Source organism: Oncorhynchus clarkii, chromosome 3 (assembly GCF_045791955.1).
Source record: "Oncorhynchus clarkii lewisi isolate Uvic-CL-2024 chromosome 3, UVic_Ocla_1.0, whole genome shotgun sequence".
Taxonomy (NCBI): domain Eukaryota; kingdom Metazoa; phylum Chordata; class Actinopteri; order Salmoniformes; family Salmonidae; genus Oncorhynchus; species Oncorhynchus clarkii.
In genome coordinates, this window is record NC_092149.1 from 8,730,093 (window position 1) to 8,745,149 (window position 15,057).

At 43.7% G+C, this 15,057-nt stretch overlaps 1 protein-coding gene across 4 annotated transcripts in view; it reads left to right on the forward strand.

The window, feature by feature from the left end:
- LOC139387417 (focal adhesion kinase 1-like) overlaps positions 1-14,370 on the forward strand; it is a 143,383-nt gene extending 129,013 nt beyond the window's left edge. For all 4 annotated transcript variants that reach the window (XM_071133581.1, XM_071133588.1, XM_071133597.1 and 1 more), the window contains 6 exons: positions 1,492-1,554; positions 5,363-5,402; positions 7,797-7,900; positions 11,662-11,817; positions 13,159-13,239; positions 13,471-14,370. In XM_071133581.1, coding sequence (XP_070989682.1) covers positions 1,492-1,554; positions 5,363-5,402; positions 7,797-7,900; positions 11,662-11,817; positions 13,159-13,239; positions 13,471-13,689 — 663 coding nt within the window. In that variant the 3' untranslated portion in view covers positions 13,690-14,370. The remainder of the gene's footprint in view (positions 1-1,491; positions 1,555-5,362; positions 5,403-7,796; positions 7,901-11,661; positions 11,818-13,158; positions 13,240-13,470) is intronic.
- The last annotated feature ends 687 nt before the right edge of the window (positions 14,371-15,057 follow it).

The following is a 15,057-nucleotide window of genomic DNA, read 5'->3' on the forward strand; positions in this document are numbered from 1 at the left end:
TAAAGTGTTGTATTGTGTGTGTGTGTGTGTGTGCGTGTGCATGCCCAGGTGTGGCTAAAGCAAATTCCTAGCTAATGATAGGTTTGTCCCTCCATGCACCGTCAAGTATGGTAAACTTATTTTGACCCACAGTTGGTGAAGGCAAATGTTCTTCGCTGGAAAGCTGAGTAGGTTGTATGTAGTTTAGACCCGTAGACTCTTATTTCATACAAGGGGAGGGACTACTAGAAGAAAGGAAGGAGAGGACCAGGGAAAGAGATAGGGAGGGAGAAAGAGACAGAGGTGGAGAGATAGAGACAGCGAGGGATAGAGAGAGAGAAACAAAGAAGGAGGAAGAGAGAGAGGCAGGCGAACAGAGAAAGACCGCTATCTGGCTGCATGTTCACTTTGTGTAAGTCAGTCAGCGAGCCAGTCAGTCAGTAAGTCAGCGAGCCAGACAGTCAGTCAGTGAGCCAGTCAGTCAGTGAGCCAAGCCGTGTAAACAGGAGTAAATGTGGGGAACCTCTCTCATCCTGTTGATGGAATTCCTAGCAGCTCCATGCTCTCCTCCCAGGCACTGAAACACCCAGCAGAGAACAGCAGTCCAAAGGATGCAGGTTTTCAAGTCCTTCCTGGGAAAACTGGTACAGCATTAGGGAAGGAGAGAGGAATGAGAATAGTTTGGCAGGCAGCTGGCGTGAGACTGAAGTTTTAATAAGTTAACGGGCAGAGCAGCAGCAGGAGTACATTTGCTGCGCTGCGGGATTCTAAGTTGTGTACAACTGTTCCTTCTGTGTTGAAGTGCTAGAAAGATAAATCATTGAATGTGCCGACTACTGTAGATGTTAAAATATATTAGCATACTAGAAAAAATATGAATATACTAGAAAACAAATATTATCATACTAGAATTGATGCTCATCAAGAAATAACAGCGACAAGTGCACAGGAAAACCATTTAAAACAACTGTAGGCGCGTTACAGCGCATTAGATAAAGTCGCTCAGAAGATGTGATTTTAGCTGCAATCTAATGTCGACTTTTCTTGTGGAAAACGGTATGAGCGATGTAAGGGTTTTATGCATGCGCAGTTGTTGGGTCTCGATCCTTCTGCAAGTTGGATGAGCAGCGCATTTGCCTCAGCAACAGAGAGTCACGTCAAAGACTAGCTAGCTTACATTAGCTGAAACCCTATATTACAATACAACACACACACAAATAATAATGACCACTCCAAGGATCAAGTGGAGAATGTCTCTCGTTACCATTTTCACCTGTGTTTACGTAGCAGTGATTTGTATTTGTCATGATATTGTATATTCATTTTGATTTGATCTGACTGATTTGAATATCAGTGCATCAGATGTCATACCACTGTTATAGCAAAGTAATGTCCATTATCACTGTGATATAGAGAAATAATGATTGTTTTCCACGTTGAAATCAGTCTGAGCATTTGTTTGTTCGTTCGATCATTCATTTAACCTGCTGTGTCTCTCTCGGTCACAACCAGAAGCCGGATTCAAGGAATTCCAGAGGCAGCATTGACCGGGACGACGGCATCCTCCATGGCCCAGTAAGTCTCCTCTTTTTACTTGGTTGCCCTGGATGGATTAACAGTCAACGCTATCTCCTGTTCTCTTTACCTCTCTCACAAATATGCAAAATACCTTGGGCTTTCACTCAAAAGAAGTTAAAGAGATTTTGTCTGGGGCGGGGGGTTCCCGTCAATGTCTCTCTGTTGTCTGTTCTTGTTGTACCACTCCTAGCCTGGGGTTGTGTGTGAGTTATACAGTGAGTCAGTGAGTATTACAGTACGTCAGTCGTACAGTGGGAGAGAACACTCCCAGACAGCCTGTGTAGAGGCTCAAGTCAATCAAACCAGTATTTCTATATTTATGCTGTAGTGCAGTATATTAGCAGGCATAAATGCTTTCCTTACTGAATGGTTTTGTGGTAAAATAGCAACAGAGGCCCCCTGACAGATAGATGCTATCAGTTTTTAAAACATGACTTTGGCTCAGAGAGCTTCTACATATAAATGCATAATAGAGACTGTGCATTCGGAAAGTGTTCAGACCCCTTCTGTTTTTCGCAGCGTGATGAGAATACAGTCCTCTTTATTAAAGGAAGAGCACTTAAACAAACTAACAAAACAACAAAACAAATGTGAAGCTATAAACACTGGTGCTGACACAGACAACTAGACATAGACAATAACCCACCAAATACCCAAGGAATATGGCTACCTAAATATGGTCCCCAATCAGAGACAACGATAAACAGCTGCTTCTGATTGAGAACCAATCTAGGCAACCATAGACATAAAAACACCTAGACTAGAAACAAGCCCATAAACATACAAAAACAGGACAAAAACACATATATCACCCTCGTCACACCCTGACCTAACCAAAATAATAAAGAAAACTAAGGTCAGGGCGTGACAGAAATAAATACAAATTCCCATCAATCTACACACAATACCCCATAATGACAAAGCGTAAACAGGTTTTTTGATTTTTTTTCAAATGTATTAAAAATAGAAAACTGAAATACCTTATTTACATAAGTATTCAGACCCTTAGCTAAGAAACTCAAAATTGCGCTCAGGTGCGTCCTGTTTCCATTGATCATCCTTAGAGATGTTTCTACAACGTGATTGTTGTCCAGCTGTGGTAAATTCAATTGATTGGACATGATTTGGAAAGGCACACACCTGTCTATATACGGTCCTACAGTTGACAGTGCATGTCAGAGCAAAAACTAAGCCGTGAAGTCAAAGGAATTGTCCGAAGAGCTCCGAGATAGAATTGTGTCAAGGAACAGATCTGGGGAAGGGTACCAAATAATATCTGCAGCATTGAAGGGCACCAAGAACACAGTGGCCTCCATCATTCTTAAATGAAGTTAGGAACCACCAAGACTCTTCCTAGAGCTGGCCGCCCAGCCAAACTGAGCAATCGGGGAAGAAGGGCTTTGGTCAGGGAGGTGATCAAGATCCTGATGGTCACTCTGACAGAGCTCCAGAGTTCCTGTGTGAAATTGGGAGAACCTTCCAGAGAACCTTCCAGAAGCCACTCCTCAGTAAAAGGCACATGACAGCACGCTTGGAGTTTGCCAAAGGATACCTAAAGGACTCTCAGACCATGAGAAACAAGATTCTCTGGACTAATGAAACCAAGATTGAACTCTTTGGCCTGAATGCCAAATGTCACGTCTGGAGGAAACCTGGCATCATCCCTATGGGGAAACAGGGTGGTGGCTGCATCATGCTGTGGGGATGTTTTTCAGCGGCAGAGACTGGGAGACTAGTCAGGATCGAGGGAAAGATGAACGGAGAAAAGTACAGAGAGATCCTTGATGAAAACCTACTCCAGAGCACTCAGGACCTCAGACTGGGGTGAAAGTTCACCTTCCAACAGGACAACGACCATCAGTACACAGCCAAGACAACTCAAGAGTGGCATTCTCTGATTGTCCTTGAGTTGCCCAGCCAGAGCCCAGAATTGAACCCGATGTAACATCTCTGGAGAGACCTGAAAATAGCTGTGCAGCAACGCTCCCCATCCAACCTGACAGAGCTTGAGAGGATCTGCAGAGAAGAATGGGAGAAACTTCTAGCTTCATACCCAAGAAGGCTCGAGGTGGTAATCACTGCCAATGGTGCTTCAACAATGTACTGAGTAAAGGGTCTAAATACTTATGTAATTGTGATAAAAACCTTGTTTTTCCAAAATGTGTAAAAAGTCAAGGGGTCTGAATACTTTCTGAATGCACTGGACATGCTTACTGCATAGGCATTCCATAAGCAAGTTGTATGTGTTTGTTTTAGCACTCTGGGGATTTACCTTCAACTGGAAAAAGGAAAGTCAAGGGGTTAACAGATTCACACAGATCATCTTGGGACCAACAATTGTAAATATATATTGATAATAACATTTAAAAAAAGAATGGTTGAAGATTTAGCCTTTGCTCTTTGAATTCACGTTAGGATACCAACATGTTTACTGGGCTTAAAAGGAGAATAAAGGAACACTGACTGATATGAAGGAATATCCATCTGTTCTCATGTATAGTTCTACATTATATATTCTTTCAGAATATAGAATGTAGAACTGTTTGAACATAGAATATAGAACTATTAGAACATAGAATGTAGAACTATTAGAACATAGAATGTAGAACTATTAGAACATAGAATGTAGAACTATTAGAACATAGAATGTAGAACTGTGTGAACATAGAACGTATAACTATTAGAACATAGAATGTAGAACTGTTAGAACTATTAGGACATAGTACCTAGAACTATTAGGACATAGAATGTAGAACTTTTAGGACATAGAATGTAGAACTATTAGGACATAGAATGTAGAACTATTAGGACATAGAATGTAGAACTATTAGAATGTAGAACTATGAGAACATAGAATGTAGAACTATTAGGAGATAGAATGTAGAACTATTAGAATGTAGAACTATTAGAACATAGAACTATTAGGACATAGAATGTAGAACTTTTAGGACATAGAATGTAGAACTATTAGGACATAGAATGTAGAACTATTAGGACATAGAATGTAGAACTATTAGAATGTAGAACTATGAGAACATAGAATGTAGAACTATTAGGAGATAGAATGTAGAACTATTAGAATGTAGAACTATTAGAACATAGAACTATTAGGACATAGAATGTAGAACCATTTAATTTGTTCCCTGTCATTGCTCAGTATCATTACATTGAGCTGTATGGACAGCTGTGTTCTGAGCTGCATGGACCATTAGAAGGGTATAGCCCCAAACCAAACCCACTCTTAGTTTAAAACACTGTCCACATTAATGCAGCAGCTCTCATGCAATCCACTCTATTTTACTGGGCAATTTGCAAAACCCAAATCTTGCTTCATGGCGAGATAACTGTCAGAATCTGTCTCCCTGATAATAATTATAGCCAGGCAGAGGATGAAGCCAAGGACTGATGGATAGCCGTTCAGCATGTTGAGTTAATGCACTAAAATATTGAATACAACTCTCAATAACCTCTAGGCTATTCTGTAAACTTCAATAAGCAAGTGTTTTATTGACTTAAATGTAAACAGGGAATACTGCATAACATACCGTTCTACAGTTTGTTTTCGGGCTATCACAGTAAAGCAGAGATGTGTTTTTACTGTGGAACGCCGCGGTGGTTGGCTGTGGTCCGGTTAGGTCTGTGTATCCAAGCAGCAAGAGTATTTTGAGTGTTGGTGGAGAGACCACAACAACACAGATGACACCAGAGAGACTGCTCACTGGGATGTTGTGGGAAAACGCTGTTGGAAATGTGGAATAAATCCTGCTCGTTTATTTCAACTGCTTGTTTGTGTTTGTTTGTGCAGACAGGAAACCAGCACATATACCAACCCATAGGCAAACCAGGTAATGTCTCAGCCAATGTAATTACAAGTTTACCTTACACTTATTGTTTTCACTGTTCCCCTGGTTCTCTAACTCTGACGAGCTCTGACACCGACTCTGACTAACTCTGACTGACTCTGACACCGACACCGGCTCTAACTCCGACCGACTCTGACACCGACTCTGACACCGACTCTGACTCTGACTGGCTCTGACTCTGACTGGCTCTAACTCTGACTGGCTCTAACTCTGACTGGCTCTGACTCTGACTGGCTCTAACTCTGACTGGCTCTAACTCTGACTGGCTCTGACTCTGACTGGCTCTGACTCTGACTGGCTCTGACTCTGACTGGCTCTAACTCTGACTGGCTCTGACTCTGACTGGCTCTAACTCTGACTGGCTCTGACTGGCTCTGACTCTGACTGGCTCTAACTCTGACTGGCTCTGACTCTGACTGGCTCTGACTGGCTCTGACTCTGACTGGCTCTAACTCTGACTGGCTCTAACTCTGACTGGCTCTGACTCTGACTGGCTCTAACTCTGACTCTGACTGGCTCTGACTGGCTCTGACTCTAACTCTGACTGACTCTAACTCTGACTGGCTCTGACTCTAACTCTGACTGACTCTAACTCTGACTGGCTCTAACTCTGACTGGCTCTGACTCTAACTCTGACTGGCTCTGACTCTAACTCTGACTGGCTCTAACTCTGACTGGCTCTAACTCTGACTGGCTCTGACTCTAACTCTGACTGACTCTAACTCTGACTGACTCTAACTCTGACTGGCTCTGACTCTAACTCTGACTGACTCTAACTCTGACTGGCTCTAACTCTGACTGGCTCTGACTCTGACTGGCTCTGACTGGCTCTGACTCTAACTCTGACTGGCTCTGACTCTGACTGGCTCTGACTCTGACTGGCTCTGACTCTGACTGGCTCTAACTCTGACTGGCTCTAACTCTGACTGGCTCTGACTCTGACTGGCTCTAACTCTGACTGGCTCTAACTCTGACTGGCTCTGACTCTGACTGGCTCTAACTCTGACTGGCTCTGACTCTGACTGGCTCGGACTCTGACTGGCTCTGACTCTGACTGACTCTATCTCTGACTGGCTCTAACTCTGACTGGCTCTGACTCTGACTGGCTCTGCCTCTGACTGACTCTATCTCTGACTGGCTCTAACTCTGACTGGCTCTGACTCTGACTGGCTCTAACTCTGACTCTGACTGGCTCTGACTGGCTCTGACTCTAACTCTGACTGACTCTAACTCTGACTGGCTCTAACTCTGACTGACTCTAACTCTGACTGGCTCTAACTCTGACTGGCTCTGACTCTGACTGGCTCTAACTCTGACTCTGACTGGCTCTGACTGGCTCTGACTCTAACTCTGACTGACTCTAACTCTGACTGGCTCTAACTCTGACTGGCTCTGACTCTAACTCTGACTGGCTCTAACTCTGACTGGCTCTAACTCTGACTGGCTCTGACTCTAACTCTGACTGACTCTAACTCTGACTGACTCTAACTCTGACTGGCTCTGACTCTAACTCTGACTGACTCTAACTCTGACTGGCTCTAACTCTGACTGGCTCTGACTCTGACTGGCTCTGACTGGCTCTGACTCTAACTCTGACTGGCTCTGACTCTGACTGGCTCTGACTCTGACTGGCTCTGACTCTGACTGGCTCTAACTCTGACTGGCTCTAACTCTGACTGGCTCTGACTCTGACTGGCTCTAACTCTGACTGGCTCTGACTCTGACTGGCTCGGACTCTGACTGGCTCTGACTCTGACTGGCTCTAACTCTGACTGGCTCTGACTCTGACTGGCTCTGACTCTGACTGGCTCTGACTCTGACTGACTCTATCTCTGACTGGCTCTAACTCTGACTGGCTCTGACTCTGACTGGCTCTGCCTCTGACTGACTCTATCTCTGACTGGCTCTAACTCTGACTGGCTCTGACTCTGACTGGCTCTAACTCTGACTCTGACTGGCTCTGACTGGCTCTGACTCTAACTCTGACTGACTCTAACTCTGACTGGCTCTGACTCTGACTGATTCAGACTCTAACTCTGACTCCCTCAACTGTTCTAGCACATTCCTCAACCATTTTAACTGCTAAACTATGTTGACAGGCTGACAATTTGTCTATTTCTGCTAGGCCTGTGTTAGTTTCTGCTGCCATAATAGTAGATATTTGATAGGAATATTGTTGAATCTGTGAGGGTTTGATAAGAAATGCTACAATTCCTGTGCATCTTCCATATAGTCATGTGTTGGATTTATTCCTTATGTAACTGATGATGGTCCTTCGCCTCCACATAACATGCATATATTGTACTATATGTTGTAGTTTAGGTATCTGTTGATTCTTTTGTACTCCAGTATCTGATGGGTCCTTTGCCTCCACAGAACATGCATCTCCACCAAAGAAACCCCCCCGTCCTGGAGCCCCCAGTCACCTGGGTAGTCTGGCCAGCCTGAACCCCGTGGACAGCTACAATGAGGGAGTGAAGGTAAGTTGATGCTCACATGTTTATTCTACCAATCAAACTGTACACGCATTCCACAACAATCCAGTGATTTGGCTTTATTGCTCAATTTAAGCCCACAGATTTACATGTCTCAAAGTTGTTTCAATTTCTTTGTAGTTATTGTGTTGGTATTCTACTTTTGCATGTGCACTCCAAAACAAAGTGTTCATCCATCATTTTAAAGCTAGATTGAAATGATAACGAAGTGGGTCACCCCACCTCTGTTTTGGTAAAAGCTGAGGGATGGACCTGGAGAAATGTAACCACGTTCAAATTCATAGACAGAGCTGTGGATGCAAGGACTGGCCATCCATGATATCAACATGCTAGTTGTAACCATGTTTTGAGGCTAGACAGTGTTTGTTTACATTTACTTTGTTTACAAACATCAGAGTAAAACAAGTTCATATGTTGGGTTCTGCTGAGGTACGACAGTTGAACTAAGCTCCTGAGGCATTTACAAGTTATATTCTTCAAATATCAATGGGGTATATACACTGAGTGGACAAAACATTAGGAACACCTTCCTAATATTGAGTTGCACCCCCTCCCTTTTGCCCTCTGAACAGCCCTCAATTTGTATGGGCATGGACTCTACAAGGTGTTGAAAGCGTTCCACAGGGATGCTGGCCCATGTTGACTCCAATGCTTCCCACAGTTGTCAAGTTGGCTGGATGTCCTTTGGGTGGTGGACCATTCTTGATACACACGGGAAACTGTTGAGTGTGAAAAACCCAGCAGTGTTGCAGTTCTTGACTCAAACCGGTGCACCTGGCACCTACTACCATACCCATGTCTCAATTGTCTCAAGTCTTAAAAATCCTTCTTTAACCTGTCTCCTCCCCTTCATCTACACTGATGAAGTGGATTTAACAGGTGACATCAATAAGGGATCATAGTTTTTCACCTGGTCAGTCTGTCATGGAAAGAGCAGGTGTCCTTAATGTTTTGTACATTCAGTGTTTAATTCATTTATACGTGCAAGAATGGATGTTGCAATTAAGGATTCTATCTTTAAACTGAGAAGTTCATGACTATGCTTCTAAAACATGACTAACTGTCCCTATTTCTGTTAGAACATTCCTACATGACTTTACCATGTTGGCCAGATCACAACGACTACCACTGTATTTCAACTACACAGACTTCCCCTTTTCTATGACACCCAAAACACCGGAGATGTCACTATTTTCCCCAGCGATGGTTACTATGGCAACAGTCCGCTTGAGTTTCTCTGTGTCAGCATAGAACATCCAGGAGCGTTACCTTCCCGAAGTTATCCAAACTGTTAGCTCTGCTCTGCTACCACTGCCTTGGTGTCATTAGGCTGTGTGCGTCACAAATGGCACACTATTCCCTATATAGTGCACTACAGTTCTTTTGACCAGAGTCCTATGGGCCCTGGTCAAAAGCAGTGCACTAAATAGGGAAGAGGGGGCCTTTTGGGGTGCACCCTAAGCCTCAGCTAAAGCAGTCCCAGCTGTAGTTCACCCCCTCTCTCCTCCTTCTCCAAACACGCTCATAAATACCACACGATCGACCAGGCAGTCAGGCCTGCAATGCACCCTGGGAAGGAACACACTCTTTCCATTACACTGCCTTCTTACCATCAGCGTGGAAAATGATTTAACAAGAGGAATAGTCTAGCTAATGTGGTTCCTTGTTCCTGAGAAAGAAGCCAACATGTAAACACTGACATGGACATTATCAGCCCATCATGACTGGAACTGAGATGGTCAGACTGGGCTATGATAGGACGCATCACAAATGGTTTCCTATTCCCTATATAGTACACTGCTTTTGACCAGAGCCCCATAGGCCCTAGTGGTAAAACGTTTTGCACTATATAGGAAATAGGATGTCATTTGTGACCCTATACTACTATGTACTCAGTACTGTACTAGCATGGCAACCTGTTCCCTGTTCTGATGAGGGAATTAGTGGGATTCATGCAAAAGATAAACATGTGTCACATAAAACACAAAGACTACATTTACACAGGCAGCACAATTCTGATATTTTGCCAGTAATTGGTCTTTTGACCAATCAGATCCTTTGCCAATAATTAGGTAGATTTTCAGAATTGGGCTGCCTGTATAAACACAGACAAAGTTTCATGACCACAACATTTGAGTCACCACCACCTCTGTAGATATTTCGGTATTTACTCAACCAACCTCTCCAAAACCGTATTTATTTGGATGACACTTTGCTCTCTGGTGTTGTTGCGTGTACTGTTAATGCTTGTTGCATTAATATCTTCTCCCTCTTCTGTCCCTCTTGCCTCTGCCTTACTTGAACTTAGCCCTGGCGGGTAAGAGAACACTGTGAATGTGTGTGTGTACGTTCATACGTGTGTGTGTGTGTGTGTGTGTGTGTGTGTGTGTGTGTCTTTAGACCTAACTTCTCACAGAGTTGTCAATCAGTTGTAATTTGATGCTGAAAAGCAGGCTATGGGTTGGGTTGTGTAGTGGGGTGGGACAATGGAGTCCATCTGTATCTCTGGTAACAGTCAACTTCTAATGCATCATCTGATCTGGGGCGCTTTACAAATGGCACCCCATTCCCTATATAGTGTACTACTTTAGACCAGAGGGTCCTGGTCAGAAGTATAGTATATAAGAAATAGGGTGCCATTTGGGACTCAGACAGGGTTCATTCACCTGTTGTCTGTTCACTGAACCACTTTAGCCTTCTCATCCTAATGCATTTCTTCCATTCACCGTACTGACACAACACCTCTTTACCATCGATAAAGTGGGTCTTATAGTGGGCCATGTAGTGGTCTTATAGTGGGCCATGTAGAGGTCTTATAGTGGGCCATGTAGCGTTCTTATAGTGGGCCATGTAAAGGTCTTATAGTGGGCCATGTAGGGGTCTTATAGTGGGCCATGTAGAGGTCTTATAGTGGGCCATGTAGAGGTCTTATAGTGGGCCATGTAGAGGTCTTATAGTGGGCCATGTAGAGGTCTTATAGTGGGCCATGTAGTGGTCTTATAGTGGGCCATGTAGCGGTCTTATAGTGGGCCATGTAGTGGTCTTATAGTGGGCCATGTAGCGTTCTTATAGTGGGCCATGTAGAGGTCTTATAGTGGGCCGTGTAGAGTTCTTATAGTGGGCCATGTAGTGGTCTTATAGTGGGCCATGTAGCGTTCTTATAGTGGGCCATGTAGTGGTCTTATAGTGGGCCATGTAGCGGTCTTATAGTGGGCCATGTAGCGGTCTTATAGTGGGCCATGTAGTGCTTGTGTATGTTCAGATCTGTGTTTGTGTGGCCATAATAATGTGTTTGTCTACGACATTGTTTCAAACAACCCTCTGAATCCTAAACATAACACATTGACTTCTTTCTAAATGGGATCTGGGCACTTTTCACACATTTGACATGATTTAGGAATAAGGCTGAATTCCAAATAACTCCATTATAGAAAGTATTGTTTATTCCAGATGCTGACATCTTCCTAACATAACCTCTAACCCTCTCTAGACCCAATGTACAATTTCAAGGATATGTTTGACTTGATTTAGCCCCTGGTGACAGTCTCTATAAACATTTCAAATTCCTTGGGTGTTTTGTCATTGTGATTTACTACCATGAATGACTGTGGTGTTGACTGACTGGTGATATATACTGCCATCTATTGGTGAGAGTTAAGAAATGCAAGGTTGAACATTATATGAATCATCTGACCCGCTGTCATTTCTCCATCTCTGCTCACAGTGTATTTTTCTCCTTCATTCAGCTCCAGCCTCAGGAGATCAGTCCACCCCCCACTGCCAACCTGGACCGCTCTAATGACAAGGTCTATGAGAACGTCACAGGACTGGTGAAGGCTGTCATCGAGATGTCCAGTAAAATTCAGCCTGCGCCTCCCGAGGAATACGTGCCAATGGTCAAGGTAGGAGAGACACAGTGTTCATCGTCTCCACATTCAATCACCAGGGTTCATTGTAGCAAAACGTTTACGTTTCGTTCTTTTTGGAAGTGATTTATCCATTTTACCTTCAGCAGACTCTCTTATCCAGGGAGACTTACAGTAGTGAGTCATTTAGCAGACTCTCTTATCTAGAGAGACTTACAGTAGTGAGTCATTTAGCAGACTCTCTTATCTAGAGAGACTTACAGTAGTGAGTCATTTAGCAGACTCTCTTGTCCAGAGAGACTTGCAGTAGTGAGTCATTTAGCAGACTCTCTTATCCAGAGAGACTTATAGTAGTGGGTCATTTAGCAGACTCTCTTATCCAGGGAGACTTACAGTAGTGAGTCATTTAGCAGACTCTCTTGTCCAGAGAGACTTGCAGTAGTAAGTCATTTAGCAGACTCTCTTATCCAGAGAGACTTACAGTAGTGAGTCATTTAGCAGACTCTCTTATCTAGAGAGACGTACAGTAGTGAGTAATTTAGCAGACTCTCTTATCCAGAGAGACGTACAGTAGTGAGTCATTTAGCAGACTCTCTTATCCAGAGAGACGTACAGTAGTGAGTCATTTAGCAGACTCTCTTATCCAGAGAGACGTACAGTAGTGAGTCATTTAGCAGACTCTCTTATCCAGAGAGACTTACAGTAGTGAGTCATTTAGCAGACTCTCTTATCCAGGGAGACTTACAGTAGTGAGTCATTTAGCAGACTCTCTTATCCAGAGAGACTTACAGTAGTGAGTCATTTAGCAGACTCTCTTATCCAGGGAGACTTACAGTAGTGAGTCATTTAGCAGACTCTCTTATCCAGAGAGACTTACAGTAGTGAGTCATTTAGCAGACTCTCTTATCCAGGGAGACTTGCAGTAGTGAGTCATTTAGCAGACGATCTTATCCAGAGAGACTTACAGTAGTGAGTCATTTAGCAGAAGCTCTTATCCAGAGAGACTTACAGTAGTGAGTCATTTAGCAGACTCTCTTATCCAGAGAGACTTACAGTAGTGAGTCATTTAGCAGACTCTCTTATCCAGAGAGACTTACAGTAGTGAGTCATTTAGCAGACTCTCTTATCCAGGGAGACTTGCAGTAGTGAGTCATTTAGCAGACTCTCTTATCCAGGGAGACTTACAGTAGTGAGTCATTTAGCAGACTCTCTTATCCAGAGAGACTTACAGTAGTGAGTGTACACATTTTCATACTGGTCCCCAGTGGGAATCGAACCCACAACATTGGCGTTGCAAGTGCCATGCTCTACCAGCTAAGCTACATGGGAAAGAACAGATTTCTAGGATTGGTTCATATGAGTATATTTGTGTTTCAGGATGTGGGTCTGGCACTGAGAACACTCCTGGCCACAGTGGATGAAACAATCACGTTACTTCCAGCTAGCACACACAGAGAGGTACGTTAACCAGGCATGGGCCTCTTCTGATCCAGCACTATGTTAGTCCCGTCTGCCCCCTCTTATACAGGACATTTTGTTTTAGTTAGTTATATAAAACTGGAATATGTGCACCCTGTTCTTTCGCTGAACCTATTTTTATTTTATCTTTCAATATATTATAATAATAATAATAATAATAATAATATATGGAACATTTCTGTTTTAATAAAGTACTATCTTATCTTAAAGGTGGAGATGGCCCAGAAGCTGTTGAACTCTGACCTGGCGGAGCTGATCAACAAGATGAAGCTGGCCCAGCAGTACGTCATGACCAGCTTGCAGCAGGACTACAAGAAACAGATGCTGACGGCCGCCCACGCCCTGGCCGTAGACGCCAAGAACCTTCTAGACGTCATCGACCAGAGCCGGCTCAGGATGTTGGGCCAGGCCCGGCCGCCACCTCACTAGCGCTGTGGGAGGAGGGTGTGGAGTGTGGGATGAACTGACTCAACTCAAAGCTTCTGTCTGAATGACTGTCTGGACAGATGGAAGCCATGTGAAGGCAGCCTTGGGTTTGTTCACCTGTTCTGTCATGTCTAATCAGTGATTACTTCAAGGAAGGGAGGAATGAGGAAGATTTCACTGTGAAGGAATTTGAACGGGATACTGCTTCTACAGGACCATCATATGGACTGGACTCCATGTGCATCACCAGGCAGACTAGCGACCACCTCTGACCCTCACTCCCCAACACACCACTCCTTTTTATAGACTTGGAATCTTTGAAGAGTTATTTTATTTTAAGCTGCACCGATTGTGTCGGCTGACTAACTGTGAATTCCTACAGTCCCAGATTTCATCTGAAGAAGAATCAGGAGGCACACTTCAGAAACTGCTCCCCCCAAAGGACATATGGAGGATGATGTGGACAACACAACTGAACTGGAACCTCTCTGCTTTAGTAGACAGAACACTGAGCTCCTCACACTACGTCTAACATGTCTGCTTCATTGTTAACACTTGTCACAAGCTCAATAGTGATTCATGGAGGATCACAAACACTGGGATATATTTTGTCTTGGCTCAGTCGGCCATCTTGTCAAATAGGAGAAAATAAAGGATGAAATAAAATGATGACAAAAAGACAAAGCTGTGACAGTGCTTTCCTGTGGTTATGAATGACAGACAAAGCTGTGACAGTACTTTCCTGTGGTTATGAATGACAGACAAAGCTGTGACAGTGCTTTCCTGTGGTTATGAATGACAGTCAAAGCTGTGACAGTGCTTTCCTGTGGTTATGAATGACAGTCAAAGCTGTGACAGTGCTTTCCTATGGTTATGAATGACAGACAAAGCTGTGACAGTGCTTTCCTGTGGTTATGAATGACAGTCAAAGCTGTGACAGTGCTTTCCTGTGGTTATGAATGACAGCCAAAGCTGTGACAGTGCTTTCCTGTGGTTATGAATGACAGATAAAGCTGTGACAGTGCTTTCCTGTGGTTATGAATGACAGACAAAGCTGTGACAGTGCTTTCCTGTGGTTATGAATGACAGACAAAGCTGTGACAGTGCTTTCCTGTGGTTACGAATGACAGACAAAGCTGTGACAGTGCTTTCCTGTGGTTATGAATGACAGACAAAGCTGTGACAGTGCTTTCCTGTGGTTATGAATGACAGACAAAGCTGTGACAGTGCTTTCCTGTGGTTATGAATGACAGACAAAGCTGTGACAGTGCTTTCCTGTGGTTATGAATGACAGCCAAAGCTGTGACAGTGCTTTCCTGTGGTTATGAATGACAGACAAAGCTGTGACAGTGGTTTCCTGTGGTTATGAAT